Source organism: Orcinus orca, chromosome 10 (genome assembly GCF_937001465.1).
Source record: "Orcinus orca chromosome 10, mOrcOrc1.1, whole genome shotgun sequence".
Lineage (NCBI taxonomy): Eukaryota > Metazoa > Chordata > Mammalia > Artiodactyla > Delphinidae > Orcinus > Orcinus orca.
Window position 1 is genome coordinate 75,549,211 of NC_064568.1, and position 23,696 is coordinate 75,572,906.

The following is a 23,696-nucleotide window of genomic DNA, read 5'->3' on the forward strand; positions in this document are numbered from 1 at the left end:
AGGAAATATGATCATCCTAAATAACCTTACAAAATGTCAGGTGGAGGTGCCAATTTTTTTTACTGGTCTCTAATACCAGTAGTTTTCTGTTTCCAGAGAAAACAAGCCAGATAAAACAGTTTCTAGAGATGATAAGCATCCTGTTGCACTGAAAATGTGGAACATGTAAAAATTCACTTTGAAAACTAAAATACAAAATCCTCCAACTTATATCCTGAAAGTTTGTTCTAAATTCGGACTGTATCTTCTCATAGAAATATTGTCTTAAATGGTGGGTAGATTCCCAAGTAATCTTACAAAAACCTCTTTAACACCCACATGCATCTGGACTATATCCAGTTTATGTTAAGGATCAGAAGAGGCATAATTAATTGAGAATTTTGTCCATGTCCAGTATTATGCAAAATTATAAAAACACAAAGTTGGCGTTTGACGTCTTCTCACTTTATTTCTGAAATCTCAACTTCCTAGCATATCTCTCTTGAATTTTCTCTTTCCTGCAAACATACAATATAGCACATTGCTTAATGTTTTCTACTCTTTAAATTTCTCTAAAGTTCAAAACTACTTTACCTATTCTCTTTGCTGACCTTTAAATGTCTTTAAAGAAAGACCCTTTCAGCTAATGATTAAGAGGTAAGCAATCTGATTCACGTCAGTATGTAAATAACTGAGTGTCCTTGGCCCTGCATGTGTTTTTAAAAATTTTGAAAGAAGAAACAGTAATCTCTTATCAACTATGGCTTTGAAAATTGTGGATTTAAGATAATGAGGTTTCACATTTTTAAAACAAATATGAAAAAATCTGTTATCTTTTAAAATGTGTGATTCTGTTCAGACATTACCTGAAATGGCCAAAGAAAAGCAAAAGTAAAACAAATAACTTTCTTTGCCTTGAAGCTAGGGAGGCTAGTAATCATATACAATATAACTCAATGTCTTCCAGATACATTTTTCCAGGTTGGAAGAAATAGGACACTTTCCTGCTATTTTCCTTTTCCAGATAGTGCTGGTACCCATGAATTTTCCTTCCCAGCACTTTTGCTTTGTAACTGTGATCTTCGGCAAGTGCTTTAGGGTCCTCATTGCAAAAGGGGAATAATAACAGAATCGACCTCATGCGTAGACTGTGACGTGAGCTGATGTCTGTGTTAGGATTTAGAACAGTGTCTGGCACTGTGTGGCAGGTACCGCATAGGACTCTGTTGTTATTACTACTATGTCTACTTCTCTGGTATATTACAAGTTCTGTCAAGAAAACAACTGTATTGTGAACACTACTTTATGTCCCCACGATCTAGTACAGTAGCTGGCATAAAAAAATAAAATAGGGACTTCCCTGGCGGTCCAGTGGCTAAGACGCCGCACTCCCACTGCAGGGGGCATGGGTTTAATCCCTGGTCAGGGAACTAAGAACCCACATGCAGTGCAGTATGGCCAAACCAAACCAAACAAAACAAAAACCGAATTCATTTTTAAGGTTCATAAACTGAGACATATAGTTTTATGATTCCTCAGAATTTAAAAATAACCATTGAAAGATTTAACTACAAGTTAATTCTGAAACTACAGTTTAAAAAAAATGAAAGGACACGGGCAAAGAAGCAAAAAAAGCAGAGGAATACAGTAAGATAAAAACAAACTAAAAATAGAATTACCATATGATCCAGCAATCCCACTACTGGGCATATACCCAGAGTAAACCATAATTCAAAAAGACACATGCACCCCAATGTTCATTGCAGCACTATTTACAATAGCCAGGTCATGGAAGCAACCTAAATGCCCATCGACAGACGAACGGACAAAGAAGTTGTGGTACATATATACAATGGAATATTACTCAGCCCTAAAAAGGAACGAAATTGAGTCATTTGTTGAGACGTGGATGGATCTAGAGACTGTCATACAGAGTGAAGTAAGTCAGAAAGAGAAAAACAGATATCGTATATTAACGCATGTATGTGGAACCTAGAGAAATGGTACAGATGAACCAGTTTGCAGGGCAGAAGATGAGACACAGATGTAGAGAACAAACGTATGGACACCAAGGGGGGGAAAATCGCGGTGGGGTGGGGATGGTGGTGTGCTGAATTGGGCAATTGGAATTGACATGTATACACTGAAGTGTATAAAATTGATGACTGATAAGAACCTGCAGTACAAACAAACAAACAAAAAAACAACTAATACTGAACTTTCTTTGGGTTATTTGTATGGAAATATGTTAATATAAATGTTTCAGACATTACATGAAATTTCTAAAAATCTTATATGTTCTGGTATAATGTTATAAGTCATAATTCTAGTTATTACTTTAAAATGTATATCTCAGAAATAACTAAATTTCCTCGTCAACTGCATTATTATGAACTTTCATCAAATCATTAATCATGGTCATTTTTAAGTCTTTTGTCATTTACAGACAGTTCTGGGTGTACTCTGATGCTTTTGCAAAAATGTTCTTATAAAAGGGTTTCATCTTCAAGGAATTCATGGAAAAGACTCTGACAAGTACAGGTTTCTGGTAACTGACTATACTGCTGAACTGAAGTAATAAGCATTTTCAGAACTCTAATGGAAAACTGATGAATTCATAAAAGTGCTAACAAAGATCAAGATGAAAAAAAATTAATTACATGGGACTGAGTGAACTGATGAGAATGATTATAATTTTTGTGACTTTGTTTGAATAAAAAAAAAAATCCCACAAGGACTCAGAGGCAAAAAATATACAAATCAATTTTCACTGCAAAGTAAAGGAGCTGTTACAGTGGAGGATTACTGGACTGAATGTCAATATTATGACATAGTATGAGTGTGTTTCGTGTTTGGTAATTTCAATCATTGTTGCTTTTGTTGTGGTCATCCATTTACAATGCTTGGTGTCAATTTATTTATCTCTTGTAAAAATAAAATACAGTGTGTGTGTGTGAAAAAAAATTATAGGGAAAAGAAAAAGAAGTAAAAAAAAAGAATCTGAAAAAGAATGGATATATGTATATGTATAACTGAATCACTTTGCTGAAACTAACACAACGTTTTAAATCAACTATATTCCAATATAAAATAAAAATTAAATTAAAAAAATAGTAAAAAGAAAAAACAACATATGTGCTATGTAAATAAAGGTAAATAGGGTAATGTCATCAATTGAAAGAAATTAAAGGAAATAATCTTAATATACTATTAACGACAGTTACATCCAAACTAATTGGTTCAGAAAGATTAACAGTAAAGACAGGCAAAGATATAGCAAGCCTGGTATTCACTGGACCAAGAGAACCAGTTTCTACTGATGAAGAGTCTATCAACAATGAAGAAAAACTCTTGAACTTCTCCCTCCTAATGTAGGAGAACTGGACTATATACAAGAAAAATGGTGGGACATTAAAGGAGATATTTACAAATACATCACAGCAATAAAAGGCTTACTTTTAAGAAAGAAGATGAAAAGCAAGGGAATACTATTAATAATAATGATCTAATAGATACATAAACATCTCCCTAGCCTGTCCATAAGTCATTTACAAAAAGTTCCAACATATTAGGATAGGATACCTAGTAAGTTCTAATGAATTCCTAACACTAAAAAGAATATAGCTAACAATCTGACTACTATGCAATAAAGCAACTAAAACACCCAACAGAGGCTGAAACAGACAAAACATCCAGCCTGGAAAATATATACCCATATATGTCAAATATTCTCCTACATAACTTAGGCTAAAGGGCAATTCTAGAGGATATTTACAAAATAGTATTTAAATCATAGAAGTATTATATATTGTTAAAATCTATGGGCTATAGCAAAAGCTATGCTAAGAAGAAACTTTACAACTTTAATATTTCCACTGTTAAACAAATTTTTCTATAAATAAACAATGAATACATTTGATTTTTCAAAAAAGTCTCTGTTCAATGATATCCTTAGTATAGTACCTAGAAAGGTAATTTCTGGATCAAAGGCATATAGGGTTTTTTTAATTAATGCGTTTGATAGAGATTGCTACACTTTTCTCCAGAAAGCTATGTATCAACTTATGTTCCCACTAGTATAGTCTATTTCTCCACACCCAAGTGAACATTAAATAATCCTAGGTACAATTTAAACAAAAACATTTTCTAGGTTAAATAAAATGTGATTTCTGCACCCTCCCCCAACTTTGGTTTGGTTTCTGGGAAGGAAGGGGGTAGATTGAGAGATGAGGTTCAAGATTATTAAAGTGTATTAAAATGAGTTATAAATTTTCTTGCCTCAGAGAATCCACAATTCTTTGAATAACTCCTGAATATAACCAGCTGGCCTACAGTCATTATATATGAAAGTACCCAAGTCCCACACAAGTGGATGGAAGGATTTAAAATAATACCAAGGGGTACTAGTAGAGGAATTTTTTAGAAGAGTTGATGAGTTTGAGATGACCGATAGCCCAAAGAAATAATATCCAGGCCATCAAGATACCTCATCACTCTTTGGTTACAATAAATTAAATGATGAGTTTCTATGAGTCACAGGAAAAGTTTAAGCAATATTTAATTATACAAATGATGCACTACATTTTCTACTTCAAAACTATATGATGGGGCTTCCCTGGTGGCGCAGTGGTTAAGAATCCGCCTGCCAATGCAGGGGACACGGGTTTGAGACCTGGTCCAGGAAGATCTCACATGCCGTAGAGCAACTAAGCCCATGAGTCACAACTACTGAGCCTGTGCTCTGGAGCCCGCGCGCCACAACTTACTGAAGCCTGTGTGCCCTAGAGCCCGTGCTCCGCAAAAATAGAAGCCACCGCAATGAGAAGCCCGCACACCGCAATGAAGAGTAGCCCCCACTCGCCGCAACTAGAGAAAGCCAGCATGCAGCAACGAAGATCCAATGCAGCCAAAAATAAATAAAAAACAAACAAACAAACAAAAAACAAATGATGGATCATCAATAAGAACTGCTTAAGGGACTTCCCTGGTAGTCCAGTGGTTAAGACTCTGTGCTGTCAATGCAGGGGGCACGGGTTCAATCCCTGGTGGGAGAACTAAGAACCCGCATTCCCAGCCGCCCCCCCAAAAAAGAACTGTTTAAGAGGATGGGGGAAATTCCCAAAAATTTCACTTGAAGACTTTTTGTTTGTTTTTAAACTAAGAGTGATAACTGTCTTACATTAGGCTATTTTATTTTATTGATTTTAATGAACTTATTGTAGGGCTACAAGGAACAAGTCTTCCAAGATTCAGATATCTTCCCTGCTAAACCCAGATGGGTAATACAACTTTACACAGAGCTACCGTATAGGGAAAAAGGCTTCAATTCTTCCTTTCTTCCTCTTTCCTTCTCTCTCTCTCACTCTCTCTTTCTCTGTCTGTCTCCATCTCCATCTCCCTCCCTCCCTCCCTCCCTCCCTTCCTCCCTCCCTCTCTTCTTAGTCCTCTTTCAGTCTCTCCCTCACTTGGATAATTTCTACAGATATAACAAAGGAATACAGAAGTATTTTGAGATTGTGTACATACTGAATTTTGGTAAATAAAGTCTAATTTTAAATTACTTAAAAGCTCTGATAGAGCTTTTATAGAATAAGATATTTTTTCAAAATTAAAACAATTACCTTAGTGATTTTGGATTTTTCCACAGTGTGTCTTCCCAAAGGTGGTCACTTCTGTACTTACAGCTTCTCCATATTTGAGAGCAGGTCAATAAACCCACTATTAATGGCTGTCTTCTATTTAAGGTGCAGAATTACTACAAGAAATAGATGTCTTTTCTTCAAAGACTTTTGAAAGGACTTTTAAAATTTAAATTCTTTTCCCATATAGGCCATTACAAAGTATTGCGAAGAGTTCCCTGTGCTATACAGTAGGTCCTTATTAGTTATTCTATATACAGTAGTGTGTATATGTCAATCCCAAAAGAGTGGATATATGTACATGTATAACAGATCTACTTTGCTGTACACCTGAAACTAACACAACATTGTAAATCAACTATACTCCAATTAAAAAAAAAACAACTCCCCATGTGACTGGGAACCACTGATCTAAGCAAATGATATTAGACTCATCTGAGAGATGCAGCAGTTAACCATACTCAACATGAGGAATGATAAAGACCTATTCTGGTTGAGATTTTTTACAAAATTTTAATAGAATTAACATAATCTGTTGATTGATTTGTACAATGATGAGTGTCTAAGATATATTAAAACTTTCAAAAGAATGGAAACCAAAAGAATAAAAAATTTAAAAAGGGCGTTTAAAATAAGATTTAATAAATATTTTTAAAGAGTAGGATAAAATGTCCAAATTGTTAATACTTATTACTTGGTCACTTTAAAATTAAATACCACACTTTAAAAAGTTCATTACATGGCTATGTTATTAACTGTGGGAGTATGGCAAAACACTTCCCTTTGTAACTGAATATAATAGCCAAAGTCGTGATGGTAAAAATGAATGATGAATGTAATATTAATTTGAATTGAATATTAAATTCAAGCCCACAGTCTTATCAATATAGTAGATGAGGCAGATAAATGCAAAAGTAACTTTTGTGAATCTGGTGATTTGTTGGTCAATTGTTCCTTAGTGTTAGAAGGACTGAGTGAAACAAGTTTCCTATTGTATGAAGTAGAATGAATGGAAATGCAAAATTTCCATGCCACAAAAAATTCAACAGTAACCTAAGGCATATGCAAATTCAAACTATTGATATTTTCTAAGTAGAAATCAACCAATAACTAAAAGAATTGTCCAGAGGAGATATTTAATGGATCAGAGAAGTGAACAAGCATATGTTATTATTTGAAGATGCTAAATCATAAGATCTTATAATAGCAAATACACAAGGAAAAGTGTATACCATTTACTGCCAAATGTTCTGAATTGGTAACTAGAGAGAATGAACCAATAGTCACATATGGAATTGATCCATTTGAAAAAAAAGTCTGCTAATTGAACTTAGAACTGATGCTCAGTATCAGCCTGTAGACAGATCTGGAACACTGCAGGTCAATACTGAAGCAGTGTGGTTAGGAGAACTTCTACAGCTAGAACTGTGGAAAAGCCACTACTCTAATTTGAGCAGGAAGTTATTCAAGCAATGAAAACTATTAGCAACTGGAAAGCACCTGTAAAAGATGTGTTGAAGAGCTCCTGACACAAAAATTTCATAAAGATCTATAGCTTTCTTTGTAATCCTACGTGAATCAGAAGAAAAGACTAATTTTATACACCCAGAAACTGCATTCTTTAAGCAAAAGAGAAAAAAAATTCAGATCATCCAAAGGATAGATTAATAATATTTGCATATATCACCTATTTTATTCACCATATTTGGACAAATATTTAATGAAAGTTTGTAATGTTCAAGGCACTGTGCTGGGTACAGAAGATATGAAAGTAAATAAAATAAGTCCATGCTTTCAAGGACCTTATTCAGTAAGTCAAACTAAGAAAAAAACTACTAGTTACAATCTATCACATACTAAAATATCAGAACTGAGATGTTGCCACATAGAGAAAGCTCAGGGGAAGGGAAGAAAAGCTGAATGCCTATTTAGGGAACTATAAGTCCGAGGGGGTTCCTTAAATCGTGTGTGGTGGTGGTGGTTGTGTGTGTGTGTGTGTATGTGTGTGTACATGTGCCTTTTGGGAGGTAATATGGGAAAAGCGGGGGGAGCAGGAATGGTGGGAGATGAAGATGAAAAAGTCTGTTGGGGCCAGATCATGAAAGATGCATGAATAATGTGTTAAGGACTTAAGTTTCTACTGTAGAAAATGGAGTCATGAAGAGCAGAAGCCTGGCAGCACCTGATCTGTCCTTCGGACCAATGCTTGTGAAAAGGAGAGTTCCCAACAGACATCCACATGCAACAGATTACACGGATCACTAAATATTTACAGCTTACTCCAGAATTCTAAATGAGGAATACAATGAGCTAAGAATAAGTCTAATTGCATTAAGCAGCCTGATTTGCATGATTTACCATACAGTGGTGAACAATAAGAGCTGATGTTAAGGCAGCACATAAATTAAGGGATAGAGGGTAATTATCTATACCAAACAACTAATGATCTGTTAATGCCACAAAAGAAGTGATAGCGTTAAAAAGACAAAACTCTTTCCACAGAATAAATTTATTTTCATATTTAGAAGGACTAACTTGTTGCGATTAAACCAATAAGATAAAAAAAGGCCAGACTATGTAACAACAATCTGCCCGCCTACTGTGGGGAATGTGGGTGAAGGAGAAAGAATCGGGAAACATAATCTACAAGATATTCAGGGAAAAAACATTTTGGTTATTACAACAGCCACAACTCGAGAACTACAAACATTAAATGTAAATTAGTGGTAAATCCTGTGGCGTTCTGAAATTCGATGATATTTTAAAACTCTTCCCCGCCAAGGTGTTTTATAAACAAGCTGGTGGAGTGATCTCTGCGAAAACCCCTTGAAATGTATCTTTTAAAAGAGAAGGGTTTCATTTTCAAAAGGACAAACTGAAATTATTTGAGAAAGAAAATATTGATTGATTCTATTAAAAACTTAACTGGACAGTATATTCAGATGTGTTAGTCGAATATCCACTTAGCAAGACTGAACAGTGCAGCGCAGTAAGGCCCACGCCGGCACATCAGCACTGGGAGACACGGATGATCAGTGTGCAGTACTGGTGCATATCTTCACCCTGGAAAGGATTCTCTACTTTACTGAAGCTGAAACTCCTCGGTGGGGAAGGTGGAAGTGAATGGCAATCACTGTTCCTATGTTTTACTACCAAGGCCTGGTTTAAAATATGCTGTCTCCATAACAAAAGATACTTGTGGACATCGGATCATAAGCCCTGATTTGGATTAAAGGAAATATGACTACTATGGGTACTGCTTCAATGCTGTTACAATGTATTTTACTCCTCAATAGACTAGGGAAAGGGCAGGGAGAAGAATCTTTTAAATTTCACCCACACTAAATAGTAAAAAATTCTAAATGGGTCTGAGGGTGGAAGACAAAAATGGAAGTGATGCTAAATTTTTTATCATAAAGATGGTAGTTATTTGACTGATCTTGTTCTAAAACTTTTCTATAGCAAAGCATAACCCAAGAGACTGATTAAACTACTACCACCACCACCCAAGCACTTCTAGCTTCACACCTGGTATGTGGGGCACTCTGAGCAAAGCAGAAGTCTGACTCTACCCTCAGTTCACATGGTTAAGAGCCCAGAGTTCACATGGTTAAGAAAAGCCTAAAAGAATCCCTTGAGAACCATCTGTCAAATCTGATGTGTTAAGCTATAGAACGATAAGTACCTGGGTAAGAGTTAGGGAGTGTTCTATTTTTATAAGATCTGTAACTTACTTTTCATGTCATTAATTGAAAAATGTCTTCTCCAGATGTTTTATGGCAATGAATATACAGATCTCTACCATTACACAATCAGAAGGTGTGGATAAAAAGTAGTTTGATAGAGTTGGAAATCAGTTTCAGAGCTACACATTACACCAAACTTTGGGTTCTCCTAAAGTCACGTAATACTCCCTGTTCTGCAGTTTCTAGGCCAGAAAAACATATACTAAATTACATTAATTCTGCTCTGTGTAGCCAGAATTACCAAAGGTTTTGGGTGGTATTTCTATTAATATTCCCTGAAGAATGATTTCATAGAGTATTTTTAAATTATCTGAACAGAAGTTATTTTCAAAAGAATAAAAGACATACTGATGTGTTCTCTTGAATCTCTTTCAGAAACTAATCCTGACATATTACACTATTTCAGGTTTTAAAATGGAGCCTACTTCTCATTTTTCTGTTCTCTGCCCTCTTCAGCAAACCACACTGAAGTTAATTCTATGGACCTGTCTGAAGTTAATGATCAAAAATTTCTTGAAGATGTAATGTGCTTTACTTCAGGATAAACAAAATTTCAAATAAAATATCAAGTGAAATAGAATATACATGGCTCCATCACACAACCAATAACCCACCTAGAGGGTTCAAAATTCAAGATCAAATAGCGTAATAATAATAAAAATGGCAACCATTTATTGGGCTTGTATTCCCCTCACCAGAGTACTTAGTTACCTTTTGATTTGCCAGTTACTACTAAAGGATTGTGAGGGCAGAATCCATATTTTGTTTTTTTATAGTCATAACCTCAGGACCTAGAAATAGTGACTGATTTACAAAAGAAGCTCTAATAAATGCTGAATGAATTAAAGAGTGAAAGGATGGATGCATGGTTTGCCTGAATCCAAAGAAAATGATTTCCACTCATTCTAACATGCTGTCTCTTAGGGAAAACTTCCCAGAGATCTGAGCAGAGAGTCAAGATTGTGATGCACCACTCTCAATTCTTACACATAACACAGAGGTACTTTACACTTAAGAACCCTCGTGGCTGCCTTGCCAGCATCTATTCCTTCTTGCGAAAGCTTCAGGGATCCATGCTTTTACAGAGGTTAACTGTACCCTCTTTGGAGATGGAGCATATGACTTAGGCTAAGCCAATCAGGGCATGTCATTCTATCAGCTGCTGTGGGTGGGATGGGTTTTGGAAGATACATACGTACACATGTACACATGTAGGCATAGTATATGCATGTGTGTAAATATATATGCATATTTATATATATCATGAATGTACATATGTATATAAACTATCTCTCTCTAGTATATAAATTCTGCATTTCTTAATCCCATATATATGTATATTTTAAACTTTGTTTTGGGTTTCAGTTTTTTAACTCAATCTTTTCAATGTTTTTGGTATTTGTAAACATTTATCTTATTGGGATTAGCCTTTTTGTGATAAATCTTATCTAAGATATTATATTTCAACTCAGTCTTGAAGGCATTTTATTTTACTTTACTTTATAACTATAAAAACCACGACAGATAGAAAAGGGGAAGTGCTGAACTACCACATTTCATAAACAGGAGAAGATGGAGAACTTCTATAGTCAGCCACCTCTCTCAACGAGGTTCCAGTCTACCTAGCTCCAAAAACTATAACACTAGGACCAAAACCCCCAGGGATCATAAGCTTATTACACTTAGAGCATAACTGAATGGTATACCTGATTTCTGTGATCATTCAACCTTTACGAGAAACTTTGTATTTAAAAATCTATGACTAGTCACTTCAGGTTAAATTCAGATGACCACCTGGGATCTTACTCAACTTTCGGTCAATTAAACAATTTTTAGGCTGCCTTACATTTTATGTATTCCATTCTGCTTTTTCTCTAGATTCCAGGATTAGGCTTCTAACTTGAAAACACAAGATAAACAGTCACTGGGGATTTTCAGCCCCCTACGCTGTTTAAAGGCTGCTCTTTGGTGAGCTCTAATCTTTGTTCTCCTGTTTATTTTACCAGTTTGAGGGTTAGTCAGAAGGTAGAGAGCTCACCCAATTTTTTAGGCGTTCCTTATTTACATCTTCTTCACAAAACCTAGCAGTTCAGTAGCCCAGATATTTTATTTGATTAATGACAAACTTGAGCTTCTCCAAGTTCCTTCACAGGAGAGCAGTAGGGTTTTAGGCAAGCTCTTCTGTGAGTGACCACAGGTCCTCTGGTAAGAAAACACAAAGCTACCTGCAGGCTTTAGTGACCCTTCCTTGGCCTTTGGTTGACACAGTCACATTTAGTTGATTAGATCTCAAAAATTTAGAATGTGAGAAACGGGATCAACAGCAAACACACGTGGGTCACTCTGGGGTGGGTGCAGGGGGTCTGAGGGGTGGGTGGAGGGGAGTTGTGAGCATTTATATGTATTATGCTTATCATTCCCCTGCTTCTCTTTCCCAGTCCCTCAAATACACTAAAGCAATTCTGAACATTATTTAATCTTTACTTGATAATTTAGAAGGGTCTTCAGAGGTCATGGATCACAGATCTCTACTACACACACACCAAAGTGTTAAAAATTTGGTGCTGGAGAAAAACAAATGGGGTAAGTAAGCGTTAGTTAATTTAATATGATAATGGACTAGCAAGTAGAAATGGATATAAAAATTCAGACATTTTTTATATTTCAAATCACATAATACTTAATGAAGTAAATTATGAGTAAAACACAAAGCCAGGCACACACAGAAATCAGCTGAAAACAATGGGAAAGAACTCAGTTTTTCATATGCTTGCTCAATATTCTGAGAAAAATCTAGGGTCCCAAGCGAGCTTGTGTCTATAAATTTTTTTCTCTTCTAAATTACATTTAAATAAAAAAAAAGAAAAAAGAAAAAAAAACCAATAACAAGCTTTGTTGGTAGGTCTATACCATTTTCATACATTCTAGGGGAGAAGGTAGTAAACAAAGTTTCTACAACTGTAAGTGATGCTTAGAGGAAAATTAAATCACTGAGTGATGCCAGGACTGATTATTCTACTGCACTTTAAAAGCAAGGGATTGCAGTCTGTGAGTCCAAAGTGGTTTCATATGGACTGCCACAGTTGTGGTTTACGCTTGAAACTATAACCTGTCAAATTAGAAGCAGGCAAGGCCTATGCTCTTAACGGTTCCACTTTTTACTGTCTATAGTTATGTCTACAAGTTCAGCATTTTTTTATCCAGTTTAAACTCTGTTATTTGGATGAACAGAATCTCAAAACTACTCTTTGTTATCTTGGTTAGAGATTTTAGTTATGATACAAAGCTTAGAGAAACTGCCAATCTAATTTTTATTGTATAGGTGAAGCTGACTTTCTTGTAACTATTTTTATCAACTATTGATATTTTATTATCCTGGTTACCACTATGTAATATACAATATAACTACAGGGAGAGAAATATAAACCACATAAGCTCCCAAGCTTTTTCTATCCTGCACTTCCAAATATTTTATTTACTTGAACTTGTACCTTACTGGCTCATCACTCTTCCAGGCCTACAGTAGCCTGCTATTATGAGCTCAGTGTTACAACATGCTCCATTTCTTCTCTTCTCCTTGACTGTGAAATGCCCTTCCGGGCAACAGGCGTGGTTGACAGAGATCTTCCTGTCAAAACTGAAAAGCTACTTGTTCAATTTTACTACTGTTTTCTGTAGAGTCCTTCCTTAATAAATTTTTCTTAATGCCCGTTTGTATAATATAAAAATGTTTAAAAAATAAAGCATAAACAATATTTGCTCTCTGTGTAATGCATCATAAGTGAAACCATGCCACGAAACAATCATATCCTGTTTAGGCCATAATGACATCAGAAATACATGTTTATCATCTGCTTTGGACAACTTAGCATGTTTTTGGCCCAAGGCGAACTAAAATCATTTGCAGTTGCCTCAAACCAAGATAACCACACATTTCTAAGGTAATTGATACCTAAGAAGAACATTGCCTTTAGATCACAGTTCATGATCTAAGCATACTAATTCTTTAAAGAAGGTGGTTAAATTTTATAAAGCATATATGTCTATTGGACTTCCTCCAAAATTTAACATGAAATAATTATATTTTTAGCATGCACAGAGACTATGATAAAGTCAGCACTTAGCACGATCTTTCGGAGCTCTGGAATTACCTCTCTTGACCAATTTAAAGAGAAGGGGAAAAATGGAGGTTTGTTTTTTTACATGTAAAAGTATTATAAGAATAAGAATGATAAGAATAATGCCTTATATTTTAGAAGGCACTCAGATGAAATCAATCACTACTTTTATTTTTCCACAAGTATTTAAGGAAACCATTTTATGAATAGAAAGCTAGGGTAAATAGAAGGCATACAATTTTCATATTCATTGTTAAAACATACCCAGGGAATCCAAACACATGTCACTAACTGTGTTTTACAGTGATATAAAGCATGGAATTGCCCTGGATCCTACCTTATCTGGTGAGTCCAACCAGAGGCTGCAACTACAGCTGGAAAAATAGCTCTTCACACTATATGCCAACGCAAAAGCAGTAAGGATTACCTTTGTCCACAAAGATAACTGGATGGTTTGGTACAAAAACTAAGTAAATATTTAATTATAAACTAGCTTTTATGGAATAAAATAGTTTCAGTAAAAGTAAGATCCAGAAGGAAGCTTAGGGAAACCTACTCATATTCAAAGGAGGAAACAAAGAAACAGAAAACTGAAGTTGTTTCCCAAAGTCAGCTATGAAGGCAGAGTTTAACATCCTTTCCAGGGTTACTCCACTACACAATGCTGCCTTCAGACATGAAACCACTGATTTGGACATTTCAGACCACATTTAAAGAACATAAGAATAGAACCAAATAGTATATGCACTGCAGTTATTCTATTACCCTAAAAAGGGAAGCATGTACTATACCTCCATTCTTTCTTGTTTAACTTCATCAATTTCATCATCTTCAAACATTGCCAAGAGTTCTCCTGTTTGGTCAATGGAGTTGAGAAAGTCTTGAGCGATTTTTTGTCTTTTGTTCGCATTATTACTGCCACTCAATTTGTCTTCATGAAGATAAGGGAAGGAAAAAAGAAATGTTCTTAAATAGGTTTACATCTGCCCCAATCATATGTATTGAATACTGCATATAAAATTCAGAACTGGAATTCTCTCATAATAATCTTCGTAAGGAGAATCCTTGTATCCAAAACAAAAGCATAAGTCATGCAGAATTAAATCATCTATTTATGTCATGAATAAGATTGAGAGAATAAAACCAAATGATCAATTAGCACAATAAGTGTGAATGGATTAAAATTCCTTACAAAAAAAAAAAAGGAAAGACTCTCAGATTTGGAAAAAGAATCCTGCTACAGCAAGCCTAATTAAGAAAGTAAATAAAAACAAAGACATAAATAAAAAACATCAGGATTGAGACATGAAATTAAAAGAAGAAAATACTAGGTACACTACTGTGGCAATATATTTGAAACCTATGGGATGAGATCTTACTCTTTTTCTCATAAGAGATAAAACTACCATACTTATTTAAAAGCAAAACATAACTCTGAGAAAGTTACTGCAAAAAGTCAGGAAGGAAAGTAATGTTGCAAAAGGTAATTAATACAGTTTAATACACAAAAGTATCAGTGTGAATTAGTGAGGAAGAGCTACATTATTTTTTAATGTGACAAATTGTGTGCTCCTATACCAAATAAAGACAACCCAAACATCTTAGAGTGAAAAAAAGCCTGTCACTCCTTACTCCAATACAGCTTTGTTACCACCCACCTCAATTATGTTGCTACTATCAAATATATTATACATCTATATATTATAGACACAATATTACAATTATATATCTTGTTTTATACAATTGCTTTTAAATCTATTAAGAAAGGAAAATAAATAACACAATTCTATATTCTCTTATATTTACCTACATAATTACCTTTTAGATACTCTTTGTTGTGTGTGTGTGTGTGTACGTGTGCGTGTGTGTGTGATGTGTGTAGGTGTGGATTCAAATTATTGTCTGGTACAACTTGCTTTCAGCCAGAATAACTTCCTTTAGTATTTTTTATATGGGTCTGCTAGCAAAAACATTCTCCAGTTTTTGTGTATCTGAGAATATCTTTATTTTGCCTTCATTTTTGAAACACAGTTTTGCTGAACATGTTTCTTGACATATTTGTTGTTGACAGTTTTTCTTTTCAGCATTTGGAATACGTCATCCCACTGCTATCTGACCTGCATTGTTAATGAGAAGTCGGCTGTTAATATTGTTGAGGTTCCACTGTATTTGATGAGGTGATTTTCTCTTGCCTTTCACGATTTTCTTTTTGTCTTTGCCTTTCAGCATTTCTACTAGAATGTGTCTGAGTATGGATCGCTATAAGTTTATCCTACTTGGAGCTTGCTGAGCTGTTTGAATGTGATTAATAATTTTCATCAAAGTTGAGAAGTTTTCCATCGTTATTTCCTTGAATATTTTTTCTGCTCTTTTTTTTCTTCCCTTCTGTAGTCCCATTGCATACACTGGTTCACTGAATGGTGTCTCATATTTTTCTGAAACACTATTAATTTTTCTTCATTCTTTTTTCTATTTGTTCTTTAGACTGTATAATCTTTAATAATCTGTCTTCAAGTTCACTGATTCTTCCTTCTGTCAGTTCAAAGTTACTATTGAGCCCCTCTACTGAATTTTTCATGTCAGTCATTGTACTTTTCAACCGCAGAATTTCCACTTGTTTCTATAATTTCTATCTCTTAATTGATATTCTCTATTTTTGAGACACAGTAACCACACCTTCCTTTTGTTATTTGCACATGGTTTCTTTTAGTTCTTTGAACCATTTATAATAGCTATTTAGTTTCTGTCTGCTAAGCCTAACATCTGGACCCCCTCGAAGGCAGTCTGTGTTGTCTGCTTATTCTTCCTGTTTTTATGGATCATACATATCTGTTTCTTTGAATGTCCAGTATTTTGTTGTTGTTGTTGAAAATGGACATTTTAGGTAATATATTGGAGCAACTCTAGCTAATAATTCCCTCTCCTCCCTGGGGCTTGTTGTTATTGTTTGCTTGCTTGGTTGTTTATTTGTTTAGTGACCTGGCTGGGCTAATTCAGTAAAGCCTCTTTCCCTCGCGGTATGCAGCCTTGGATGCTGCTCCTCAGAGGGTACAGCCTTGAGCATGAGAACAGTCTCCTCAATCACCAGGGATGACTGTGGTTTTAGTCAAGTTCTCTTTACCTGTCACTTTTCCTGATCTCTCCACTAAGTTTCTGGCTGGTATGACTCTATTGGTATGATACACAGCTGTTATCTTCCACTAACTGCTGGCTGACAGTTCTATTGTTTTGATAATACTCTTGTGCATAAATTGCTCCACAGATTGATCTAAGTGATTTCAGGTCACTCTGCAGAGTCAAGGTTGGCCAGCCTTTAAGTTTTGCTCTGACCCCAGGAAGACTCTTTTTAGCTATCTCTTTCCTTTGTTAAACTTCTAGCTGGTGCACTGTTTTGTTTGTTGTTACTAGTATCACAGAGTGACCAGCTTCCCCTTAATTCCTCCACCAGGATCTCCATTGTTTTAAAACACCCTTAGCCATGAACTTCAAATGCTCTTTCCCAAATAGTCATTCCCTATAGGGAGAGCTGCAGAGCTCTCTGATATTAAGGGCTGGCTCTCTCTTACAGGATGAATCTTTGTACTTCTGTACTAGAGCTGGGGTTGGGAGTAGCAAGCAGCTTCTCTCTGAAAGACTTTCCTGGATCTAAGAGTGAGGATCCGGACAGAGATGGTAGCCCCTTGTCTTCAAGGCTTGTCTCTTCTGGTGCGAAGCTTATTCCCTGTGAGCAAGCCAGGATGTGGCAAGCAGGGTCCATCTGGGGTAGAGCTTCCCTATGACTAGAAGATGAGAGGAAGGCCCAGTCCTTTTAGCTGTGCTTGCCTAGCACAGAGGGTCTGCAACACAGAGATGAAGGAGATGAGAGATGCTGATCTCCTGCCCCTCTTGGGGTGAACCTGTCACCCTAGATTGGGAGGTACAGAAGCAGATGTCCATGGTTCTTGGACACATCTGCCCAGAGTAAAGCTTCTATCATTTTGATCTGGGGCAGCAGGGTGGGAGAGGAGGAGAGAAATGAGGGGAGTATATTGTGGCTCAAACACAACAGAGTCTCACTGTTCTTAATGAGATTTAGTAGATTTTTTTGAATATGTTCCTCCATTTGCTGTCTGCCCTTAGGACAATTTCTAAAGATTTTAAACTATTATTTTTAAAATGTTCACCAATTAAATGTGTTTCACTGGGAAAAGAGTCTACCACATTCCTCACAAGGCCACTCTAGAACTCCCATCTCAGTATTAGATGTATTTTACCTGAGTATTTTACCTTACAAATTATATCAACTACAGTGAATCCTTGAAGAACACAGGTTTGAACCGCGTGTATCCACTTACACATGAATTTTTTTCATTAAATACGTACTACAGTACGTGACTCTATGAGGTTGGTTGAATCTGGGGACGTGGAACCGCATACATGGAGGGCCAACTGTAAAGTTACAGGCAGATTTGACTGTTCAGACAGTTGGCACCCCTAACCCCTGCATTGTTCAAGGGTCAACTGTATTTTAAAACTTTATATGAGACACACAAGATTAGAAAATTTAAATGATAAAGAGGAGAGGTTTGAAATAAATAAGGAGGTGAGGACATAAAACTGATATGACAGTGTTAGTAAAACGGAATACTAGTCTCACTACTCTGAGCTTGGTATTCAAAGCATAGTATTAACAGCTATCACTTATTCAGTGGTGGGAATGTATCAGGTGCTTTTCATACATTATGTTGAACTCTCATGGTCAGTAGTATAATTTATGACTTACAAATGAGAAAACTGACCCTCAGGGACACATAGAAAGAAAGCAGAGAACTGGGATTAATAGGAATTTAGGTCTGTTTTGCTCCAAGTCTAGATTCTTTATGCTCTCCATAAAGGGAAGCATTAAATTCATTTGGAGTTAAATTCTATGAGAACTGCAGGAATACTAAATAGACAACACTGATTAGACATTTGATCAGAATTTTTTTTGGCATGGCCATTACACTTGCTGACTTACTGAGGATCAATGAGAGTAACTGGGTCTCTTTCAAAGTTAGTTAACTCTTCAGTTGGTTTTTGTTGTTTTTTGATTCAGTTGGTTTTGAGCAATTTTCTGGAATTCTTCTGAATACAGTAGAGTTTGCTTAGCTACTTTAGCAGTGTATCTACCAGCAAAGGATACTACCATGCAGTGACTATATTCAATACAAAATAGATGAATTACTTCAAAAATACAACATATTTATTTTGATTAATAAGTATTATTTAATAATTATCTATTTTCAGCTTATCACTATTTGATTTTGCAACATAAATATTTTCTTTAAATATCCTAAAATGGGGAATTGAGTTGGAAAATCAGCTAAGGAAAATTTCCCATTCTGTGTCAGACTTTTTGTTAGATTTCAAACAGCACAGAAATAACACATTAAAATGAGGTGACTTTACATTATAAAACATATCAGATACTTTGTATAATAAATTAACAAAAAAACATACATGCCAATTTCAAAAATATAAAAGTTCTGGCTCCCTCCATTCAGGACAGAAAAATTATGCTTGCTAAAATCAATTATGTTTTAAATCAACACAATTTTCTTAGTTGCATGACATTCTGGTGTAAAGCAGGTCATTTTATTAAAAAAAGAATTAAAATACCAGATTACTCTGAAGTCACATAATTGGAAAATACAAGATTTAACTGCCAACTATATAAATATCTGCACAGTTTCTAAACTACATTATTTAACAGAAGTACATATATTCTACTCTGATGGGAATATCTACATTGACATTGTATAAATGTGTCATCAGCATACATGTGTTGTACTGGTTTTAGCTTAGTGCTTTAAGTTACCTTCCAGAAGATCATCCTCGTCGATGCCTTTGACAATCTTTGATTTGTAGTCTCGGAAAAACATGTATTTTAGCAGTCTTCTAAGTTTTTTCTATTAAAAATATGAAATAAGTAAATAAAAAACCTTACACATACATTCGTTTTATTGATTAAAGACTACTATGATAACTAAATTTAATAACGTGTACCCCAGGATCACTGTGGGGGGGATATAGCAATTCTCAGCATAGTACTGTGAATACAAAATTTAGTCATCAAATTAAACATAAAAGCTACAACACTAGCATTTTTTTATTTTATTTTATTTTTTTTTGCGGTATGTGGGCCTCTCACTGTTGTGGCCTCTCCCGTTGCGGAGCACAGGCTCCGGACGCGCAGGCTCAGCGGCCATGGCTCACGGGCCCAGCCGCTCTGCGGCATGTGGGATCTTCCCGGACCGGGGCACGAACCCGTGTCCCCTGCATCGGCAGGCGGACTGTCAACCACTGCGCCACCAGGGAAGCCCCAACGCTAGCATTTTTAAAAGCACTTTTCATTTGCAAGTATCCAGATACTCCAGAATCACAATGATTTTTGTTTTGGGGGTTTTTTTGGTTAAATTCCTTCTGAAGATTGTGATAAACTTTCCACACTATGCTGCAAATACTGACTTTATGGAATTTTGTACACATTCAGAACCAAATTTTATTTTTTAAAATGATTTACAAACAGCTAGACAAGGAGTTTGTAACAACTGCTTTAAAAAGCCAAGCACTCTCCTTTTTATTGTTTTTTTTGTTCTCTGAGAATCTTTTCTTTTATTTAGAAGAGTTGGTTTATGTTTTATATTTCTGGAAAACATTCTGTAATCTGAGAAACATATTTTTATGAAACTCAAAGCTGATGAATGATAGTTGAGTCTTAATGATGGCTTTCTTTAGGTTTATTAGAAGACTATAATACTGTTTAACTTTAAAAGTAACTGATAATACTTCGTCATCTGTTGTATGCTTACATTTAGAATGGATTATTACTGGTTCCTGGTCTTCATGTTTAAGATTCCTAATGACAGCTGAAATAAATTGTATTTTACAAAGCTCTTTTACATGCATTCTATTTGAAATTTTCAATAGCCCTGAGATACAGACAAATATAATCATCTCCTTTTTATATATAGGGAAACCGAGGTTAAAGATAGTCTCACAACTGAAGCTTATAGCAGGACCAGAAGTAGAACATGACCTCTGAACCCCAGTTTCCTTATTTACAAAGTAAGTAAAGTACTTACCTTAGAGGACTATTGTGAGGAAGAAATGAGAAAATGAGTGAAGCTGCCTAGTGCAGTATGGAAAACACAATAGGCAGTCAATGACTTCTGCTTGAATATAAACCAGCATTATTAAGAGAAAAAACATATACCTGTATATAGGTGTTTGCTATCCTTTTTTTCTCTTTCCTCTGATTCCTGAAAATTCAGTACTTTAGATTTTATTTTGTCTTATATTACAGTCATGTAAACTACTTTAAATTCTGTTTGGAACACACCAGCATATAAACAAAATTATTATTTTGAGGAGAAAGATGAGAATACTGGCAACTATCATATTACAGCTAGGCTCTTGGTTGCTAAAAAGGTTCTGATTAACAGTCCTTCTAGACAATAGAAGGGTTTTGACAATCAGTGTGTATTCCTGAAGTTTCCATAGGATTTAAAACTTTGACTTCCCCGAAAGGCAGGAAAAAGTGTCAATGTGGACTATTTTTTGTGCTGGCTTGTTTACCTCTGTCGATGGAAAAGAAAAACTGACTGGACATATTCTGTAAAGTAGTGATGCGAACTCCACTGCCCTCCAGCTGCCTTCGTAAAGGATCTTGGCTCAAGGTCCCTGTTCCTGCCAACGGCACCTTCAGGCTCTTTCCTCACAGCACCACTGCTATATGGTGCCTACTTCCCCGTCTTCCTAATGAAGTCACTAAATCCTGAACATTCTTACTCTTCACCATCTCTCTGAATTCTTCCTTCCCATCCACTTTCAGAGCCATCATACTAATCACAGTTTGCCTTGATTACTGAGCCTGCATCCTGGTTAGTTCCATTCTACATATAGCTGCATACAGCTGCATGAGTCTCACCCTAGGCAGAAACCTCCACTTCAACAAATCCTACAGCCTCTCCAATCTAATCACACAACCTTAAAATGCTGTGAGTCTCAAAATGCTTCTTCAACTAAATCATACAGATTTCCTAAACCAGATTATAGCTTCTTGATAGTGAATACATTTCTTTTCTCTTTATAGTCCTCATACCATATAAGAGTTAATGAACTAAAAATTTATAAAATTTAATGGTAGACTGGTCGAGGTGCAATTTGTAGATCTCTGAATCCCACTGCAGAAGGAAGAGAAGTTTAGGCATCCAAGTTTAGTCAATCTCCAGTCAGTCAGAAGGAAAGCTTTCACAGATATAAAGTAACTGGGTATCACAGAAAGAATGTTAACCAGGATATCCAGAAGGTCAGATGGGATGCCTTCTGATAAAAACCAGAGCCACAAACATACAAAAATGGGTAAATGTAATTAAAATGCCAGGGGAAAACAATGGAGAAATGAAAGATGGAACATTAGGAACTAAGCACCGCATGCTCACTTGGGTTAGAGTCTACCATAACATGCTGTGGTTATTCAGTTAGTTTTTCCACATGTAACTTTCAGATGAAAATTTTATTAAAAACATGCAAAATGTCACAAAATATTTTCAAACTAGCTACTCTTGGAAGATAGTCATGACAAAATTATACATGTAAATACCAGCATAAATATTTTAATGCCAGAGTTCAAAGAGTAAGAAAGATAGATCTTTAACTATTAAAAAACCTAGATATTATGGTGTATATTTATCTTATACAATATTCATCTTGATTGATTTGCTTTTTTCCTTTTAACCAGTGTCACAGAAAAAACTTTGTATTTCAAGTGAAAAAACTATTCTATGAAAGCCTGTATAAAATTAGAAGAAAAATAAATATGCCACTTAGTTATATCCCAGTTACCAAAACAAAGCACCTGGTCAATATCTAGTGAACATTATGTAGCAGTGAAAATGTCTAAATATATATTTAAGGATAAGTGAGAATTCGTTGTCAGCATACTTTTATATAAGTGCCCTTGTCCATGTAAAAATAAAAAATAAATTCTTTTGTAGTAAACCATTTTCTTATGCAAACTATGAGGACTCAAATATTAGTTCAACAGTTATGATTCCAATGTGAAAGCTATAAAACAAGGGTAGCTTCCTTACATAAGTGTAATTAATCACCAAGCTTGGCATTTCAATATGATGAAATTATTTTATATTACCTTATCTTTGCGTATCAAAAACAGAAGATCTTCAGCAGAGATTACCCTTGCTCCCCGGAGCTGAGAAACTTCAGCAGCTTGCTGTAACTAACAACAAAGGAAATTTTTCTCAATAATCTAAATTAAATATACTACAGTCATGATGTCTCAAGAGAGATAAACATTCTAAGAGTTAAAAACCTTTGGGAATAATCCAGCAATCACAGTACTGCTTTTGAAAGCAAAATGTCTTATGTTTTAAGGTATAAAAAAACTGCAATTAAATTAACTTATACGCCTACCTGTAACTGATACAATAAAGAGAAATCCTTGACTTCTTTCATGCAAAAGAAAAATCATATGCAGCTTCCAGAAATGCATTAATGCACCTGAAAATAATTTTATGAAATTTTATCCTCATATCCATGTGAGCAATGGTTTCACTCAGTATCACTAGTTGAATAAGTATATTATTAATCTGAGCTCCCATGCTGGTATGATTTGAAATAGGCCCATTCAGAACTTTAAAAGATCAACAAAAACAGTAGCTGTTTCTAATATCCAAAGGAAAAAAAATAGTTTTAGTTTTGGCAAGTCTTCAGTGGGCAAAGGATTCAGTCCATAAATCATAATACTGGACTGCATTAATTTCTTTCCACACTAATCACATACACACAAAAAGTTAACTGTATCTGGAATGCACAACACAAAACATACTGCATGAAAAGTTAGATTCCCCCTGAAATGTTCATCTGGGCACTTATATCTACAAAATTGAGAGTTTTCTGGGATTCAGAAGTCCTAGAAACACAATCTTACTTGAAAATGACCTGGAAAATAAAAGAATGTGAAAAATGATAGTTCTATTTTTTGGCACAGGCAAAATCAGTTTCTTATTTTGATTAGTTAGAAGGAACATAAAATACATCCAGCTGAAAAAAATAAAGATGCTGGAGAAAACACTGCAAAAATGTGCCTGTAACTTCTTCCAAATTTGATCAAACCATGGTGATTGCACCAAACCAACTCTATCCAATATTATAAAAATATTTACATATAAAAG

At 35.3% G+C, this 23,696-nt stretch overlaps 1 protein-coding gene across 5 annotated transcripts in view; it reads right to left on the reverse strand.

Moving 5' to 3' along the window:
* SUPT3H (SPT3 homolog, SAGA and STAGA complex component) overlaps positions 1 to 23,696 on the reverse strand; it is a 449,999-nt gene that overhangs the window by 146,807 nt on the left and 279,496 nt on the right. For all 5 annotated transcript variants that reach the window (XM_049716348.1, XM_033423889.2, XM_004267521.3 and 2 more), the window contains 3 exons: positions 22,655 to 22,741; positions 19,319 to 19,409; positions 14,274 to 14,413 (listed from right to left, as the gene is read on the reverse strand). In XM_049716348.1, coding sequence (XP_049572305.1) covers positions 14,274 to 14,413; positions 19,319 to 19,409; positions 22,655 to 22,741 — 318 coding nt within the window. The remainder of the gene's footprint in view (positions 1 to 14,273; positions 14,414 to 19,318; positions 19,410 to 22,654; positions 22,742 to 23,696) is intronic.